General features: G+C 33.0%; 2 protein-coding genes across 4 annotated transcripts in view; both read right to left on the bottom strand.

Moving 5' to 3' along the window:
- Positions 1 to 21,240, bottom strand: part of LOC139512523 (cubilin-like) — a 142,838-nt gene that overhangs the window by 99,548 nt on the left and 22,050 nt on the right. For all 3 annotated transcript variants that reach the window (XM_071300207.1, XM_071300206.1, XM_071300208.1), the window contains 9 exons: positions 18,290 to 18,328; positions 17,495 to 17,596; positions 15,677 to 15,780; positions 14,982 to 15,111; positions 14,013 to 14,313; positions 11,339 to 11,434; positions 10,788 to 10,921; positions 9,992 to 10,178; positions 9,614 to 9,729 (listed from right to left, as the gene is read on the bottom strand). In XM_071300207.1, coding sequence (XP_071156308.1) covers positions 9,614 to 9,729; positions 9,992 to 10,178; positions 10,788 to 10,921; positions 11,339 to 11,434; positions 14,013 to 14,313; positions 14,982 to 15,111; positions 15,677 to 15,780; positions 17,495 to 17,596; positions 18,290 to 18,328 — 1,209 coding nt within the window. The remainder of the gene's footprint in view (positions 1 to 9,613; positions 9,730 to 9,991; positions 10,179 to 10,787; positions 10,922 to 11,338; positions 11,435 to 14,012; positions 14,314 to 14,981; positions 15,112 to 15,676; positions 15,781 to 17,494; positions 17,597 to 18,289; positions 18,329 to 21,240) is intronic.
- On the bottom strand, positions 905 to 5,950 carry LOC139510371 (uncharacterized). The gene is made up of 4 exons (XM_071296953.1): positions 5,945 to 5,950; positions 4,365 to 5,419; positions 2,333 to 2,372; positions 905 to 1,150 (listed from the first exon to the last, which is right to left on the bottom strand). The coding sequence occupies exons 1-2, from the start codon at positions 5,948 to 5,950 to the stop codon at positions 4,367 to 4,369; spliced, it is 1,059 nt and encodes a 352-aa protein (XP_071153054.1). The 3' UTR covers positions 905 to 1,150; positions 2,333 to 2,372; positions 4,365 to 4,366.

Below are 21,240 nucleotides of genomic sequence, written 5' to 3'. Positions count from 1 at the left end.
CCAATTCACGAAACACATGAAATAAAATGGCCAAACACATTGCACAAAAATAACCTTTTACCACCCTCTTTAAAGAATAACAAGAAGGTCCATCACAAAGTCACCAAACTATATCATCGATTTCACTTCACAAATGCAATTTTAAATAACTCTGCTAAACCAAAACTATCTATTAAATCCACACTTTTTTAAATTACTAAACTACACTAACATAAATTATTTTGAACGTCTTTTGAGCTATTACACATGCAAAGCAATTAGACCAATACATAAGCAGAAAGCAGGATTTACAAAATATGAAAGAAATAGAGAAATATACATATAATTGTAAATAATAACTTGCATTTCAAACTTTAAAAAAAACTTAATGGTTTTCAAAACAGACAAGTTACCTTCCCTCAAAAGTATTGAAATATACAAACTTAGAAATGGAAAATGGACCATCATCCAAGCATCCATAGGATGTGATGGATGATGGACATTCTGTAAGGAAGCCGAAGGCTTCGCGGGTTAAAGATGAATATCTTATTCTACAGGCTAGTAACGACCTTGTTTTATAGTTGAGTGATTTTAAATCATAATCACCTGTACAAAACCACTCATGCGTGCATATATAAACCCGTGCACACCTGTATTCTGTCTCATTTTAAAGTATCCCGAAAAAGGATGTGAGCGAAAAAACTCATTTAATTGTATATAAAATGGGTGGGCCATAAATCAAGGGCGGGTCTTTAACCCGCGAAGCCTTCGGCTTCCTTACAGAATGTCCATCATCCATCACATCCTATGGATGCTTGGATGATGGTCCATTCTATTACAGAAGCCTACAGCTTCTTGGTTAAAGATGAATCTTTAAAGCAAAAAGAATCAATTAAATGAGATAAAAATGGCCACAAATATAAGATTTGAAACATCCACATTTAATGCTGTCATAAAATATTTCAATAATACAAAACTTTCTATAATTGTCTTTATCATAATCACTAAAATGAAAGTTCATCTTTCCATCAACATTATCAAATTCTTCACATTTCCATCATGACACAAAGTCCATAAAGTTCATTCATATATCCAACACAACACTATCCTGGAAAAATCGACAGCTCTGGTCAATCCACAATGTTACCGGTTTCTGTAAAGAATGGAACTCCTGTAAAATATTATTTAAGTTGTCATTAAACAGACAAAACAGCATTAATATATTTCTTTTTACATGTCTTAACACCTCTTTTAGCTTCAACCTCTCTTAGATAAAATTTCTTAAATGTTTTTGCAGATTTCCAATTTGCTGTTTTCATAATTGTATCTAGAGTGATACCAGCAATAAAAGCTGCAGATGTAGAGGCGCCTCTGAAAGAATGCGCCTGAAATTTTGTAACATCAATACCAGATGAAGTCAAGACAATTTTTAACCATCGAGCTAAAGTTGAGGTTGATATTTTACGCCATGTTCTAAAAGACACCAGGAGATAATCATCCTTGCGCAATTTTTTGGTAGCCTTCAAATAATATTTTAATGTGTATACTGGGCAAAGTTCTTTTTTCTTGTATGCATCCAGAGTTATGTTCTGGTTAATCCTACCAATTCTGTCTGTTTTTTGTAAACAGTTCATAGTAAAAACGACAGTTTTACTAGATGTTTCCATGTAATTCAAATTCAAATTTGTCAATGTTTGAGCTCTTTGAGCAGTAGTTAAAGCTAATAAGGTTGCAATTTTTAAAGTTAACATCTTGAGACTTAAACTTTCCAGTGGAAATAAAGTTTCTAAATAACGAACAACTTTACCAACATCCCATGTGATGGAATATTTAGGCAAAGGTGGTCTTGCATTAAAAATTCCTTTCATAAATCTGGAAATGAGATTACTATTGATTACTGTATTACAGCCAATTGATGCCAGAGTCTGGCCAATAGAACATTTATTCATATTAATGCAACTATAAGATTTGCCATCATCATAGAGTCTAGCGAGAAAATTTAATACTTGTACTTCATTTGGTGAAGTGGTATTGATTTTTTGTGTATTACACCAAAAATACCATTTCCGCCAACTATATTCATATTGTCGCGAGGTAGAGACTCTCCATGACTGAGTGATGATGTTTCTAGCTGATTTTGAAATTCCCTTCTTTTTGAGGGAATGCCTGATACTACACAAGCGACTAGGAATAACTTTCTCATGTTTAGCGGGTGCTTTTGATTGTTGTGTACAAGTCTTAAAAGATCTTGACAAAAAGGGAGAATAACAGGATAATCGACCAAACAATTCAATAACCTTGGAAACCAAGGTTGGGATGGCCATGTTGGAACTATCATTAAAACCATTCTCACCTGTTCCTCTTCTACCTTGTTCAAAATTCTTGCTATGATACTGAAAGGAGGAAAAACATATGGTAAATAATTTTTCCAAGAAAAAGAACAAGTGAAACTGCGAGCTACTGCTCACTGATGATACCCCCGCCGCAAGTGGATAATATTAATAGTGTAAAAATATGCAAGTGTTCGGTAAACAGGAAGTTGTCGAGTGATGAATCTGAAAACGCATCACACGGTGTAGCTGACTTATATAAATCCTGAAACCAAATTTCAGAAATCCTTGTATTGTAGTTCCTGAGAAAAATGTGACGAAAGTTTCATGGGACGGACTGACTGATGGACTGACGGACTGATGGACGGACGGACTGACGGACGGACTGACAGACAGAGGTAAAACAGTATACCCCCCCTTTTTTAAAGCGGGGGTATAAAAAGCATCAGAAGCCATAGCATCTGGATCTGGAAACCATGAGACATATTTACTTAACTGTTTATTAAGTCTAGAAGCAAATAAATCAATATTTGGTTGAAAGAAATGCCCACAAATATTTCTAAATATATTTTCTTTCAACTTCCATTCAGAAGAGTCACTAAAATTTCTTGACAATTGATCAGGAGTAATATTATCTTTCCCTGCAATATGGACTGCTGTAATAAAATTGTTTTTATCAGCAGCCCAGAACCATATTTCTCTTACTACTTCCAACAGTGCTACAACACTACCTCCCATGTTATTTATATATTGAACTGCTGTAGAGCTATCAGATTTAATGCAAATATGAGAATTTGAAATGTTTTTTCCTAATGAAAAAAATGCATATTTTATAGCTAAAAGTTCTAATATATTAATGTGTGAAATGCTTTCAGATTTCATCCATCTTCCTTGAGTCTTATTTTTTCCATAAACGGCTCCCCATCCAATTTTAGAAGCGTCAGTTTCAATATACTCAGTAGGAGTACCAAAGCTTATACTTTTCCCTTCATTCCTATCTACATTTTTAATCCACCATAAAATTTCATTTCTTGAATTCTCTGAGAGACTCATGATACCATCATAATTGTCATTGTTTTTGCTCAGAGCTAAAGTTTTCTCAATATCTAAATATCTATGAAAAATTGGTGCTAATAAAACTGCACATGAAGCTGAAGTAAATAAACCTATTAAAGAACTTACTTCCCTGATAACAGAATTATATAAACTATAGATTTTGTTTGCACTTTTCAAAATCTTTTGTATTTTTTCTTCTGTCAGAAACACTTTAAATTGCACAGAATCAATCAAATATCCTAGAAAAATTATTCTCTGTGTTGGAATGAATACTGATTTTTCTTTATTTACTAAGAACCCTAGAGAGTGTAACAGATTTCTCAACATGACAGTATTTTCATAACAAATGTTCTCATAGGGACTATGTAATAATGAATCATCTATGTAGAAAAAAGACCCTACTCCTTGGTTCCTTATATGAGAAAAAACTACTTTCATAAGTTTTGTAAAAATTCTAGGTGCACTTGCTAACCCAAAACAAAGACAAGTAAATTCATAAATCTGATCTTTCCAAACAAATTTCAAATATTTTCTACATTTTTTGTTCATTGAAATTGAAAAATATGCATCGCATAAATCTATTGATGTAAAATAATCATTCTTGCTAATATTCAAAAGGACAGACTGTAAATTTTCCTGTTTGAAATGAAAATATTTCACATACTGATTCAGACCTTTCAAATTTATTACAGGCCTATATTTCCCATTCTTCTTCTGAACAAGAAAAATATTTGATATAAATTCATCTTTCTCAGGGTTTGAAATTTGTATTGCACTTTTTGACAATAAAATTTGAATTTCATTATCAATTAGTTCTATTTCAGTTTTGTCAAAATTCATAAATTTTGGCATAAAAAATTGAACCGGTTTATTCTCAAATTCAATTTCATAACCGTTTTGAACTAGATTAAGAATCCAAGGTTCGTATGATATTTTTTCCCAATTATGTAAACCAAAACGAATAGACCCAGCTATAAAAGTGGGAGATAGATTATTTACCTCTAATATCTCCTGCCTCTTTGGTTTCTGTAACCAGCTCTCCCTCTGTAGCGGGAGTTTCTCATGCCTCTTTGGCCATAATTGTTGTTTTGGTATCTTCCTCGGCCCCTGTTTATACCTGGGGGGCAACCATAGCTGCAACCCCCTTGTCTCCAGTTTTTTGAAGTAGCTGTATTTACAACTCCCTGCATCTTCTGGGCATCATCAATATCTTTTACTTTCTTGGACACATCATCTCCGAACAAATATTCGGTAACGTCTAAATGTCTTGTACACAGTTGATGGTACTTCTGATCCATATTGTTTTTCAGTGTCATGCGTCTAACATATGATATTTCAAAAAATGCTGCACAAAGCATTGACAGGGCATTATTAATGTTGACCCTCATTTTAGCCACCGTTTTAACTGCATCTGGTTTCGTCAGTGCTTCTGCAGTACGTATTACTGGTACAATGCCAAAACCCAGGATCCTTTGTATGGTCTGAAAGGACAGATCATCACTTCTGGCTTGTCGATTCAATAGATGCCAAATCTCAGGATTAACTTTAGGAGGTGCCAACGACTTGCTATTTGAAGGAACTTTATAATCCTTAGCTATTTCTGTAATAACAGACTTACGATTTGTCACAGCGTTTACAAGAGCAGCGATACTCTTATGTGTTTCATCACCAAACTTGTCATCATCTTCAAAAATTTTTGGTATAGCATAAGCGAACTCTTCCTCGCTGTTTTCCTCTGACTCAACCTCATCATCTGCATTGTTTCCAAAAATGTCATATTGACTAAAATCAACTTCACCTTCACCTTCGTCTTCTTCCGGTGCAGCCGGGTGTTCCGGTGCACTCGCTAATTCATATCTGTCGGCATTACTATTTTGCCTGTCTAACAAAAGTTCTAGTTTAGAATAAATTCTTCTGAATTCATCTTCTCTTTCTTTATCTTTATCTGAAGGTGTTACATTGTTTCCCCGTTTTACGGGAGCTTTTCCCTTCTTGTTCTTGCCGGGTCCCTTACCCGGGCCTCTTTCATTGTTTTGTTTACTTGCGGTAGTTTTCTATAATTTCTTAACAGTTTCTGGGGGGACCACGACCGACTTTAATTGTCTCTTTTTGGGTGGTGGTGAAAAGTGTACTGACTCATCAGCCACTGCAGAAAACCCAGAGAAACTAGCTTCGTCACCCGACGCTAGAATGGACATAATGTCCGCCGCCACTTGGCTGGATTGGGAAAGACCCGAGTCGGAGTCTTCCGTACTAGACATTATAAAGTATAGACACGAGTCGTGTCTGCTGATTCAGCAATTTTATTTTTACTTTACTTTACTCGTTCTAGCCTTAGAATAAAATGAGGCAGAATACAGGTGTGCACGGGTTTATATATGCACGCATGAGTGGTTTTGTACAGGTGATTATGATTTAAAATCACTCAACTGTAAAACAAGGTCGTTACTAGCCTGTAGAATAAGATATTCATCTTTAACCAAGAAGCTGTAGGCTTCTGTAATAGAATGACTAAATACTAAACTTGTTCAAAGGGTATCCACACGTCTCAATCTTCAAAATCGGTTATCTAAAAATACTACCATCGCTAACATTTTTAACAATAAAAATCGTGGTTACCCTTCTATCGATAAGTGTCATGCCAAAAAATGACTTACATGTCCCCGTCTTTCCACCAACAATACGGTAAGGTCCACGTTTAATGGTCGCACATTTTCTTTAAATTTTGAAACTGATATAACTTGAAAAACAAACAGTATTATTTATTTACTCACATGAAACAAACCAGGGTGTGGTATTCAGTACGTAGGAGAAACTGGACGATATTTATCTAAACGCACTCAAGAACATCTGTATCCTTTTAAAAGACCCAATAAATTCAAAAGTATTATTTACCAACACCTTAAGAAGCACAACCATCCTTTTAAATATTTAGCAGTTCAACTTTTAGAAGTAGTAAATAAGCAGCCTGGTGAATCGCATTCAAAGTTTGTACGATCACGGAAAATAATTGAATTAAATTGGATTAAAAAATTACAGACAGTTTACCCTCTCGGTCTAAATGATAATATCATGGGAATTGGTAATATATCTAGAACCAATTCCGTTAACATTTTGGATATAGTTTTTAAAACTGTTCGTAAAAAACGTTCTCACGGTCGTAGAACAAATCGCAATCAAAGAAAATTTCAGGCCAATCATACCAATATTTCGGACCTAATTTCTATTTCAAAAAACAACGGCAGACATTATCTGTTAACAAAACTCTGTTCGTTACCGGTTAATAAGTTAAATAAAATTTTGGAGGATTGCAACACAATTTCATATAGCAGTCCTAAGTATGAAATTGTTCAAATTATTATGGCATATTGTTATTCTAAATTATTTCCCAAAATTGATCGCCCTGAAGATCATAAAAAACATTTTATTAAAATTAAGTATGTCAATAAAGGCTTTGATTTTGTAAATATTGCCGGTATATTTAACGACCATTCTGTTAAAGAACAAATTCCTGGATATTTTGACAATACTGAGCTACCTCTTATTTGTTATATTTACAAGAAATCTACCCGGAAATTTGTGTTTAATTATAGTCAATTGTGTAAAGATGTTAATATCAGTGAAAATACACCTACTTCATGTAATTGCAGTAATTCCGAATATATTTATGGACCCATTTCCCATGTTATAACAGGAGATCTTAACATCGTTCAAGACCGAGAGTTAAAATCATTCCTCAGTAAAGGACCTAAATATCGTCCCCCGTCAATTATTAATTGGAATGAGTGTCGTAATATCATCCACGACTCACTCCATACTTACTGTATGAAATGGATAAAACGGGAAAAAGCTGACAAAAAATCTTTGGACTCTTTTTTTAATTCAGTAATGAAGATAGTTGATATACGTATTCAACATTTTAAAGAACATTTTACTATAAACAATAACCACAATAAACCTATTTCTCGTATCAAACGTAAACTAAAAGAACTAGCCAAGGAATTTGTTTTTGTCCCGGCAGATAAAGCTGCTAATAATATTATTATTGTTTGACGTAAATTTTACATTGAGGTTCTGAAAAAGGAAATCACCAATTCACCAACATTCCAACTGACTCCATTTTCAGAAAACGAAATCTGTAACAAACATAAACTTTTAGCCACCGCTTTACAAGCAGAACCAAATACAATGAAAGTCCCAACTATGTATTGGCTTCCGAAGCTACACAAAACCCCTTACAAATATAGATTTCTTTCGTCTTCAAGCCATTGTTCAACTACTAAATTGTCTATTCTTCTTACCAGCACACTTGGTACAATTAAAAACCTGATAATAAATTGTTCAAATAAGGCCTTCGAAAATAGTGGAATAAATTACTTTTGGAGTGTCAAGAACTCGTTGGAAGTACTTGATAAATTGCATGCTTATATTGGTGATTTTGAATCTGTTCAAAGTTTTGATTTTTCTATACTGTATACCACATTGCCTCACATTCTCATTAAGAAAAAATTCACACACCTAATTAAATGGGCATTCAAAAAATCAGAATGTGAATATATATGTTCAAACTCTTTTAGGTCATTTTTTAGTAGCAATAAACAAAAAAACTATGTTAATTGGACATGCTTTGATACTATATATGCCCTTGAATTTTTACTAGATAACATTTTTGTTCGCTTTGGGGATTCCGTATATCGTCAGATTATCGGAATTCCAATGGGGACTAACTGTGCACCACTTATTGCGGACCTGTTTTTGTATTGTTATGAGTTACAATTTATGACAAAAATAAGCAAAGACCCATCGAAACAACATCTGATAAACAAATTTAATAATACTTTTAGATATTTGGATGATATTTTGGCTCTCAATAATGACGACTTCAGTATGTATATTAATGAAATTTATCCTGTTGAACTTACTTTAAATAAAGCTAATACTAACAATGACCACTGCCCTTTTCTCGATCTTGATATCTATATCACTAATGGAAAGCTGAATACTAAAATTTATGATAAAAGGGATGATTTTTCATTTCCTATCGTTAATTATCCGTTTTTAGATGGTGACGTTCCCTTGTCACCATCTTACGGTGTTTATATATCTCAACTTGTACGATTCGCTCGTGTATGTAACAATGTTTTATATTTTAACGAGAGAAATTTATGTATTACTGAAAAATTATTACACCAGGGTTTTCGATATCACAAACTAGTCAAAACATTTACTAAATTTTATCATCGGTATAAAGACATCATTCGTAAATATAGCTCAACATGCAGACTTCTAATACGTTCAGGTATTTCACATCCAATTTTTTATGGTAATATTCTTTATAAAGCACAAAGGTGTCAGTATTCACCTCAGAAACTTACAAAACCTTTGAATAGACTTATTAAGAAGGGATATAATTACGATACTGTTGTCAAGTCATTAAAGATTGCATATTTTGGCGTTAATATTGAGTCACTGATAAGGTCTTTGCATCGGAACTAAACACATTTATTCTAAAAACAGTTGTTGGCATGACACGGGTTATGTTCTTCTCATATATGTTATGATGGTATGATACTAAACCCCTAACAGGAAGGATTGTGCCTGATGTTCATATGATGAAATCATAATCTTTCAGTCAGTTTAATTGAAGTCTGGAGCTGGCATGTCAGTTAACTGCTAGTAGTCTGTTGTTATTTATGTATTATTGTCATTTTGTTTATTTTCTTTGGTTACATCTTCTGACATCAGACTCGGATTTCTCTTGAACTGAATTTTAATGTGCGTATTGTTATGCGTTTACTTTACTACATTGGTTAGAGGTATAGGGGGAGGGTTGAGATCTCACAAACATGTTTAACCCCGCCGCATTTTTGCGCCTGTCCCATGTCAGGAGCCTCTGGCCTTTGTTAGTCTTGTATTATTTTAATTTTAGTTTCTTGTGTACAATTTGGAAATTAGTATGGCGTTCATTATCACTGGACTAGTATATATTTGTTTAGGGGCCAGCTGAAGGACGCCTCCGGGTGCGGGAATTTCTCGCTACATTGAAGACCTGTTGGTGACCCTCTGCTGTTGTTTTTTATTTGGTCGGGTTGTTGTCTCTTTGACACATTCCCCATTTCCATTCTCAATTTTAAAAATTAAGGGCGTCTATTATTTTCTGATTTGTGATAACATTAAAAAGGCAATACAATCCTTGTGTATTCTTTCCAAAATACAATTATTGTTTCTTAGTGAACTGGTATCCTCACCTTCCCTACTGCCCCTCTGATCTCCCATGCACAGTTTACACCATGTGGATATGATGTCCCAGGTGATGATGGATATATGAGGGTACCAGATTCTTCTGTCAATGTCCCTCCACATGCTGTATATAAATGAGGTATCAGAAATTAGATTTTAGGCACACAATGTTGTCAAAGTATTTCATAATGAACTTCATTGGTCATAAACAGTGTAAAATAATTAAAGTTATTTACTTTGTTGCAATGCAGCCCACAATATTTTCATGAAATTTTGTTAGACCTATGACCATTAAATTTGGCGAAAACTTAACAGGAGCAAAGATTATTCCTGAGCTGTGAACATATAAATATCATTTTACAATAATAAACTTTAAATGTAAGTACACTGTTGTTGTTCCTGACAGTTGGAACCAGAGAAGGTACCAGTACATTGACAGTTATAACCATTAACGCCATCTACACATGTGCCGCCATTCTGACATGGATTACTGGAGCACTCGTTAACATTCGTATCACATCTCAAACCACCAAATCCTGGATTACATACACAACTGAAGGAGGTTCCAGAGTTCTGAAAAAGATACACTTTTATTCACTGATAGATGATATATTGTAGATTTGTTATTTTCATTAAAACTCATTTTCATGTCATGGATACTTGAAAGTGGTATTGTAAAATTCTGCATTTCATCCTATTGGAAAATTTCACAGAACACTCAAATTTGTGGTTCAATCATTCCAATGAAATCCATGAATATTGGTACTGCATGGAAATTAAGGATTCAGAAGTACTGTGAATTCATTTATTTTCGTGGGTACATATTTTAATGGATTGAGGAAAACTTGCATTCTCATGGATATTTTATTCCTGGTTTTGCCAAAGTCGTTATACAAGTCTATAGAAAATAAATAATTTGTTAAGCATTTAAATTTATGGTTAACTTGTTCCCACAAAATCAGCAAAAATTGGTATCCAATGAATAATAATTAATCCACAGTATTAGTAAATCTATGGTCATGTCTGATTTCCAAGGTAAGTTGTTCTGTTAGCCATTGCATTTTACAGTTCTCTCCCTTTATTCTTAGTTCATCGTGTGATAGTGTTAAAATTGGGTTTTATATGTTGGACCAACAGAAATTAAATAGACAAAAAAGGATCATAATAATAGTGTAAAATAACCTGACAAAGGCCTCCATTTCTACATGGGTTACTAGCACATGCTCCAGTAGTGGGTCCCTGCTGTACACAACCACTGGCTCCTATACCATTCCCAACATAGCCTTGACGACAGGTACACATTCTTCCACCAAACCCTATAAATATATGCTCTAACAACTGTAAGATGTTATTAGAAGGACAATTGCATAACAATATATTAATCTCTGGATACTTTTTGGTTAATTGCATCATTTTGTTGCAGTCTAATTGATTGCTACTTTTATTCGTAGTTGTTTCTACAGCCAAAATCAGTAGAAAAAATGATTTTTATTGTTCTTTGTTTTATAAGAAATTCAAGTATAGTAATACCATAAATTAACACAGAAAAATATATCTGACTGAAATATACATAGCAAAATAAAGACAACTATAAGCTGAACATTTCAAATCTTTGAATTATTTAGTAATATTTTTGTTCCTGTATAAACACATTTTGAGCAAATGAATTTATGCACTCTAAATAATTAAATTAAGAAACATGTTTTATAAATTTTTCTGATAAAAAAAGATACCTGGATTTTCAGAACATACTGCCATTGGATGACATCCTCCATTATTTGTTCCACACAGACCGACCCATGAACATGTGACTCCATTTCCTTGGTAACCTATATTGGAAACAGCACATCTGTCATAATTGCTTGAACTGGCTGAATTTTTTACTTTTAATCATTTTAAGAATATCTTTAATTACAGGGGAGGGGGTAAAATAAGCTTTTTCTTTAAAAAGTAATAGTAAAGTTTGAATCTGGTTCTCATAATACATGTTTTGATTAATAATGGTCTCGGTTTGTGTTTAATCTTAAAGATCTCAGGACATGGTAAGGATGGTTATCAGAATATGTAAAATATCTTTTCCTGAAGTTACCAATTATTTTGACATCCCAAATCATGTGACTGTTGTTTAGAAGTATGGTCATCTGAAAGTGATTAATCTTTATATATGATTTAATCCATGTTTTTTTGGACTCTGTTGGATAGTTGTCTCATCAGCAATGTTACCACATCTCCTTATTCAATATCTTTACTCTGGAGCACTATGTTAATACGTAAGACAAGTGCATCATTTCTTCAAAATTGAAGAATCTTTGAAAAAACCCTAAGCAAAAAGAGCAAGTTTTGTTAAGCTACTATCATTGAAATCCTGGCAGTATTACTGTGGATTCAGCATTATTTTTGGGATACCAATTTTTCCTGGATTTCGTGAACCACCAATTCAAATGTTCAACGGAGTATAAATACTTCATAGGCTTGTATACATACTTCAGCAAAACCAAACCAGATGCTCCACAGGGCACAGCTTTATATGACCGCAGAGGTTGAACCCTGAACGGTTGGGGCAAGTATGGACACAACATTCAAGCTGGATTCAGCTCTAAATTTGGATTGTGATTAAAAAGTTGACACAGCATAGGTTTCTGACACAGAACGAATGTGGTCTAATGAACTTAAATTTTTTTTTTTGCCTTTGAGCAATTCACTATGCTGTTGTCAGAATATTAATCCTCTCAAAAAAATGTTTGAAGAAATTTTCTTTTTATTTATGAAATCTGAAATGAGAAAAATTGAACAACCCCCCCCCCCCCCCCCCCCCTCCCCCACCCAATTTTTTTTCTTCACATGTCCCTTTCCCTTATTCCAAAACTGATCTCAATTCAAATTTCTAATGGAGTTTGCAACAATAACTACTCATTTAAATACATCATTATATTAAAATGTAAAAAAAGTCCTTGTTATCACTGAATGGTAAAGATTGTTTTAATTTATCAGTATATTGTATAAAACAATGATTTAAGTTTATTCAACTACTATTCTGGACAAAGAAAGATAACTCCAATTGAAAATTTCTTGCTATTGTGCAATTAGATATTTCTAGCTATTGTGCAATACTGTGCAATTGAAAAAATACTTGCTATTGCACAATACTGTGCAATTGAAGATTTCTTGCTATTGTGCAATACTGTGCAATTGAAAATTTCTTGCTATTGCACAATACTGTGCAATTGAAGATTTCTTGCTATTGCTGAATACTGTGCAATTGAAAATTTCTTGCTATTGCACAATACTTAATATAATTATTTTGGATCCTGATTTGGACCAACTTGAAAACTGGGCCCATAATCAAAAATCTAAGTACATGTTTAGATTCAGCATATCAAAGAAGCCCAAGAATTCAATTTTTGTTAAAATCAAACTTAGTTTAATTTTGGACCTTTGGACCTTAATGTAGACCAATTTGAAAACAGGACCAAAAACTAAGAATCTACATACACAGTTAGGTTTGGCATATCAAAGAACCCCAATTATTCAATTTTTAATGAAATCTAACAAAGTTTAATTTTGAACCCCGATTTGGACCAACTTGAAAACTGGGCCAATAATCAAAAATCTAAGTACATTTTTAGATTCAGCATATCAAAGAACCCCAAGGATTCAATTTTTATTGAAATCAAACTAAGTTTAATTTTGGACCCTTTGGACCTTAATGTAGACCAATTTAAAAGCAGGACCAAAAAATAAGAATCTACATACACAGTTAGATTTGGCATATCAAAGAACCCCAATTATTCAATTTTTGATGAAATCAAACAAAGTTTAATTTTGGACCCTTATTCCTAAACTGTTGGGACCAAACCTCCCAAAATCAATCCCAACCTTCCTTTTATGGTCATAAACCTTGTGTTTAAATTTCATAAATTTCTATTTACTTATACTAAAGTTATGGTGCGAAAAACAAGAAAAATGCTTATTTGGGCCCCTTTTTGGCCCCTAATTCCTAAACTGTTGGGATCAAAACACCCAAAATCAATCCCAACCTTCCTTTTGTGGTCATAAACTTTGTGTCAAAATATCATTGTTTTCTATTTACTTAAACTAAAGTTATAGTGCGAAAACCTAGAAAATGCTTATTTGGGCCCTTTTTGGCCCCTAATTCCTAAACTGTTGGGACCAAAACTTCCAAAATCAATCCCAACCTTCCTTTTATGGTCATAAACCTTGTGTTAAAATTTCATCAATTTCTATTTACTTAAACTATAGTTATAGTGCGAAAACCAAAAGTATTCGGACGACGCCGACGACGTGATTAATAATGGTCTCATTTTCAATTTTTGCGGTCGTATAAAAATATATAAAAGTACATTGTGTAAAAGGTAAAGATACAAAGCCAAAGAAATGATAGCATACCTGAAGGGCAAGGTCCACAAGATCTTGATCCACGTGTGTTGATACAATCTACACGGGGAACTAACGAACATCCACCATTGTTATTGGCACATTCATTGATATCGGCACAAGAGAAGCCATTACCAACATAGCCAGCTGGACACTGACCACAACTGAAAGTTCCAGGAAGATTTATGCAAGGAACTTGCGGGTCAACAGAACATGCATTGGATCTTTCGTTGCATTCATCCACATCTACAGTACATGAAGGATCAGATCCAGACTTTGTCCATCCATCATCACAAATACAGGTATACTTAGGCTAAAAATATGCATTCTATTCTTAATTATACAGTGTAACCTGTGTTATCGGACACTGGTGGATTAGAAAAACTTTTGAATTAAGCAGGGGGTGGTAATACTCAAGTTTTTTCTGCAAGGATAGGCATATTTTGTGACCATGAAAATGTGTTGGTTAATGCAGGATGTTGGAATACTTGAATGTAGGATTAGGCAGGTTACAATGTATGTAACAAGCTCAGTGGGCAAGCTAATATACACTATGCCTGAATGTTTAAGAAAGATAGACATTCAAACCCAAATGGGTACCTTATTGTATGTTTTTTAATTATCAAACTAATCCAAGCATACTTTCAAATCTTGAATTTTGACAACATTCATACATTTATATCCATGAAATAGGAAAAATCATTTGTTAAAAGTATGATGGCTTTATCTTTTCCAAAGTTTTGGTGTCAGCAAACCATCAACTTTATAGGGTATAAGAAAAGAAATGTATGCACCATTTATGTGCCATGAAAACTCAATGGTTTTAAAGCTCAAATTCAATACACATTGGGTTAAACAATTATCATTTTCACACAGCAAAATTTTCATGGTTTTAACACTTTTAAAATCATTTAAAATATTTTAATTTGCACTCAATTCATATTGCATATGCATTCTTTAAAACTTTTAACAAATACTTGCCATATTTGGTTGTGTACGCTGTCTATTAACACATGTACCATGTCCACACATCTGTTCATTAGAAGCTCCTGTACAATCATCATGTCTTTCTGTACATAGTACACCATGGTAATCAGCTGTACAGCGACATCTACAAAATAAATGATCATAGTAAAAAATATTCTATAAAAAAATACAATCCTAGTATTAAATATAAATCCAAGTAAAATACTGTAATATCCATCAGCAGGTTTCCAAATCCTAATCCCTAACTCCCGCATGTGGAGCAGGATCTGCTTACCCTTCCGGAGCACCTGAGATCACCCCTAGTTTTTTGGTGGGGTTCGTGTTGTTTATTCTTTAGTTTTCTATGTTGTGTCGTGTGTGCTGTTGTTTGTTTGTCTTTTTCATTTTTACCCATGGCGTTGTCAGTTTGTTTTAGATTTATGAGTTTGACTTTGGTATCTTTCTTCCCTCTCCTATGCAACACAAACAAAACTGATTGCATCATCAGGTTGTCGGAAATTATATAACTAAATATATTACAAGAAATCAATACTGGACAAGAACTTTCTTGAAAAAAATTGCAAAAATGGACACTTTTATCACTAGTACTTAACACAACTATAACTTTCCTTTAACCTTCTTCCAAATGTTAAATATTCTCTTTCACTTTATTCTACAAATATTCTTATAGAATAAAAATATTATATTACCTAAATCCTCCTTGAGAATTGACACATGTGGCACCATTCTGACAGCCTAAATCTGTTCCTGCATAAATACCACACTCATTGACATCCAGTTCACAAGTTATTCCCTGGAATAAAAGCATTAAATGCATTAGGATCAACATGTTCATCTTTAAATACTTGGTATATAATGACAATGGACTTGCAAAAAGTGTTGAAGGTCAACTTGAATCACAATTTAAGGGTAAAAACTAAAAAGGGTTTCTAACTACCTTAAACTTGACATTTAAGAAGTGTTTATTTTCAGATGTTTTCCTCATTTCAGCTTTTACAAAGGTCCTGTTTTCTTAATAAATGGTACATGTTATTTATCAAATTCTAAAAAAAAATCTTCATCTAAATATATATGTTTATGATTCATAAGTAATAATTTGCTGTTGTATCGTAAGTCAGCAAGCAGACCCTCTCTTTATTTGCTAGTAAGAATGTAAACTGATACATCCCATTATAGTTTTTACATGTTTTCTTCATGTTATTGCTCATAGAAAAACCTTCCTTCAAAAATAACAACAAATTCAACATCATTTTGTACCTTTCATACATGGCCTATCAAGTTTCTTCAAAGGTAATTTTAAGTATCCTTTACATTAAATAAACAGCTGCGCCATGAGCGCATGATACGCCCGACGTCTGGTGTGGAAGTATAATGCAATAATCATATATAGTTTCTGAGAAACTTTTAAGCAATAACAATATATTGCTTTTGAAATACGGCGGGACATGTGAACCCCCCCCCCTCTTTTTTTTTTTTACAAAAAACAAAATATCACTAAAATAAAATTTTGAATCAAAAGCAAAACGTATACAGATCTTTATATTAATATAATAAAGAAGTGTGTAAAGTTTTAAGCAATAATCATAAATTGTTTTTGAGATATGGCACGACATGTAAAAAAAAACCTCCTCCTTTTTTTACAAAATACTCAATAACTCAAAAATAAAATTTTGAATCATCACCAAAAAGTATACAGATCTTAAGATTGATATAACAAAGAAGTGTGTAAAGTTTTAAGCAATAACCATAAATCATTTTTGAGATACAGCGCCACATGTAAAAAAAAAACTCCCCCTTTTTTACAAAATACTAAATAACTCAAGAATGAAATTTTGAATCATCACCAAAAAGTATACAGATCTTAAGATTAACATAACTAAGAAGTGTGTAAAGTTTTAAGCAATAATCAAAAATCGTTTTTGAGATACAGTGCAACATGTGAAAAAAACACACCCCTGTTTTAGTTACAAAGTGCTGTAACTCAAAAAGTTTTAATCTTATTTTCACCAAAAAGTATACAGATCATTTGACCATCATAAGAAACAACTATATTAAGTTTCATGAAATTTGGATAAGTCGTTCTCAAGTTATGGTGCGACATGTTTACGCTGGACAGACGGACGGACACCGGACATTGGACATTTGTATACCATAATACGTCCCGTCAACATTTTGAAAAACTCTGAGCAATGAACCATGAAAATGAGATCAAGGTGCGATACAAACTGTGAGACTGACATGTACATCATAAAATATTTCCATACACCAAGTATAGTTGACCTACTGCATAAATAGTATTATAGCTGATTATATTGACGCTGAACAAAGGGCCACAGATTGGTGTGTCATGATGTCACTAACAGATCTGAGAAAATGAAACAGCTTTTAATGTCATGACATCATGGAACACAGATCAGAGACAGAGGAAAGAACATAGATTTGAGGCTTGATGTAAATTTGTCTCTTACATACATATCTAGACACACTACCATTACTTATTGTCATACCTGCCATGCATTTGGACATTTGCATGTAAATCCATTATATCTATCTACACAAGTTCCGCCATTCCTACATGGATTACTGCTGCACTCGTCTGCTGTCAGTAACTGAAATTAAACATCCCAATGGAAGCATTAAGTCTCCATTATTGTTGAACTACAATGTTAAGAGAAAGTACAGGTAGAAGGCTTAAGGAGACTTTACTGATCACCTCAGGGGCGGATCCAGCAAATTTAAAAAGGGGGGGTTCCTAACCCAGGACAAAGGGGGGGTTCCAATTACATGTCCCCATTCAAATGCATTGATCGTCCAAAAAAAGGGGGGGTTCCAACCCCCGGAACGCCCCCTCTGGATCCGCGCCTGCACCTGGTACCTATAATTTATAGGTTTAATACACAACATTGTCATAAAGTAGTACTTAATTAAGCATGCAAAATTTTGAAAATCTCTACAGGAATTTTAACCCAAGAGGTCCAAATGGATAACTATACATGTCATTAGCTTACTTAATTAAAACATCTATAGTTTGAATGAGTACACATGTTTATATGTATTTTATTATACTCATCTGAATGCCTTTTTAAAAGTATTTAGTCCAAATAATTGAGTATTATAAGTGTAAGGTCAACACCTCTCATGGGGATATTCCCCAAAAGTGGGAGTCAGCAGGTCTGATTAAAAGTTGCAATCTTGATTGACTTAGTTGTTTTTAACCTCAAATTGAAAAGGAACAATATAAAAAAAGGACCAAAGCACAAACATCTGCTAACAATAGTTCACAAGATTTCAAAGCTACTCACACTTCTAAGCTGATTTACTCGCCTTTCTAGTCTTCTGATCTGAAATTAAAACAATGATAAGATGTAATTTGTTTAAGTCTATAAAAGTGAATTAAAAATCATGACTTATAATATAAACCATAGTTTTTGATGCTCTTGAGTTAATTCTTAAAAAAGTTCAAAATTTTTACTGTCTATTTATTAAAAAGCTTATTGGGAAATTCTACGTATACAATTGACATCATATCATTTAATTTCTAAGTACTGAACAAAATCAGATTATTACATAGCTAAAACTGTTTCTCATCAGTGAATTTTTAATAAAGGGCTGCGCTTTAGCGCATGATATGCCCGTTGCTCTTTTAACTTGTCTTTTATGCTTTAAATGAATTTATATGATCAACTAGAAATATATATACAAATCAAAAGGGATGTTACATTAATATATTCACCAAAGTTTCATAAAATCCCCCTTTTTTAAGTATAAAAATTCATTACTTAAGAAAACGTAAAATCTAAAATTTATAAAAATGGAAAGGGAGCTTATGTCAATAGATATAAACAATTTATCAAAGTTGCATAAAATTTTGTGAAAGTGTTAGTTATTGTCCCAAAATTGGAAAATCCCCCCCTTTTTAAGCATAAAAATTCATAACACGGAAATGTAAAATCTGAAATTTATAAAAATTGAAAGGGAGCTTACATCAATAGATATTAACAATTCACCAAAGTTTCATGGACATTGGTGAAAGCCTTTTTGAGTTATTGTCCGAAATGTTGAAAATCCCCCTTTTTTTTTATGAATAAAGCCCCATAAATCCAAAACTTAAAATCTGAAATTTATAAAAATTGAAAGGGAGCTTACATCAATAGATATAAACAATTCACCAAAGTTTCATGGACATTGGTGAAAGCCTTTTTGAGTTATTGTCCGAAGTGTTGAAAATCCCCCTTTTTTTATGAATAAAGCCCCATAAATCCAAAACTTAAAATCTGAAATTTATAAAAATTGAAAGGGAGCTTACATCAATAGATATAAACAATTCACCAAAGTTTCATGGACATTGGTGAAAGCCTTTTTGAGTTATTGTCCGAAATGTTGAAAATCCCCCTTTTTTATGAATAAAGCCCCATAGTGTAAATCCAAAACTTAAAATCTGAAATTTATAAAAATTGAAAGGGAGCTTACATCCATAGATATAAACAATTCACCAAAGTTTCATGGACATTGGTGAAAGCCTTTTTGAGTTATTGTCCGAAGTGTTGAAAATCCCCCCTTTTTTATGAATAAAGCCCCATAAATCCAAAACTTAAAATCTGAAATTAAAAAAAAACGAAAGGGAGCTTACGTCAATAGATATAAACAATTAACTTAAATTTAATGGAAATTGGTGAAAGTGTTTTTGAGTTATTGTCCGAAGTCTGGACGACGGACGGACAGACGGACGGACAACGGTATACCATAATACGTCCCGTCTAAAAGACGACGGGCGTATAAAAATAAGAAAAAAAATCCAGAAAGACATCCTTAATTGAGATATGCACTTTTACATACTGGTACCTATATCTCTTTATAGTTGAACCTTAATTTGGCGAATTCAATAGGACTTGCTAAACTATTTGACTTTCTTTTAACTTAATTATTGTGATGAGCAATTTCATGGGCAACAATTTTCATGCATGTGGAAAAATCTGAAATTCGTGGATATTTTAATTCATGTGTTTGCAAAAATCTGAATACAAGCTCTTCTTTGGACATTTTGCTCCGTTGTACCCGTTTATCCATGAAATCCATAAAATTTGGTATTCCACAAATAACAATGAATCCACAGACTGGCACAGTATCTGAGGTTAGAGTCATCTGAGGTCAAGAGTTACATTTAGATTGTATCTAAATGTATATGATCAGCTTGGTATGTTAAGGTGGATAACTTATTTCATATTCTCATCCATCTCTAAGAATAGCGCATGTAGCATGTATGGTAGTATTAAGAAATAACCTTTTTTATAAAAAGACACTGTTTACAGTTAACATCTGATGTTTACGTAGATAAGGAAATTCCTTCAAACATTTTCTAATCAATTATTTCCGCCTCAGGTGTAACACTTATAAGTTACTATCCTCAACCTTTAACATCAGCTTGATCTTAAATTTATCTACTTGTGAAACATATCATATTGGAATTTATAGTAGACAGTTTGATGTTGACCATTTATCAAGCATGTACTTTTTTGACAAAACTTACTGATCTTAAAATGTACTAAATTAAATGCCAATAAAACTGGAGATATATAAATTCCACAACTGCAACAAGTGTGTTACAATATTTCTCCACTCGAGACAGTTACATTTAAATATTCAAAGCGTTAGACTTGCCGATTTTTTTAAAATAATTAAAATTCAACGGTTGAGAGTGGAGAAATATTGTAATACACAAGTTATAGTGGTGAAATCTGTTTCTCCAAGGAATTTCATCCTTTCTTTTCAAAGATTCAAAGAAATTTGTGTACTTTTTAAAAAGTGATGTCATCAGGCATGGTCGCCTTTTTTCAATATGTCACAATAGGAAAGTTAAGAAGAAACCAAAATTTGATGTCACAATTAAATTTCGACTACTCATTTGCCGACAACAGATATTACACTAGTGAGGAGAAATATTTTTCTCACACCTATTTAAGAAATGTAAAACAAGAATGTGTCCATAGTACACGGATGCCCCACTCCCATTATCATTTTCTATGTTCAGTGAACAGTGAAATTGGGATAAAAAATATAATTTAGCATATAAATAAGAAAGATCATAACCTAAGGAACATGTGTACAAAGTTTCAAGTTGATTGGACTTCAACTAAATCAAAAACTACCTTGACCAAAAACTTTAACCTGAAACTTGCACTATCATTTTCTATGTTCAGTGGACTGTGAAATTGGGGTCAAAAGTCTAATTTGGCAATTAAATTAGAAAGATCAT

This window comes from Mytilus edulis, chromosome 2, assembly GCF_963676685.1.
Source record: "Mytilus edulis chromosome 2, xbMytEdul2.2, whole genome shotgun sequence".
NCBI classification, from domain to species: domain Eukaryota; kingdom Metazoa; phylum Mollusca; class Bivalvia; order Mytilida; family Mytilidae; genus Mytilus; species Mytilus edulis.
Note: the sequence above shows the minus strand (reverse complement) of the source record. Positions and strands in the feature narration are given on the sequence as shown.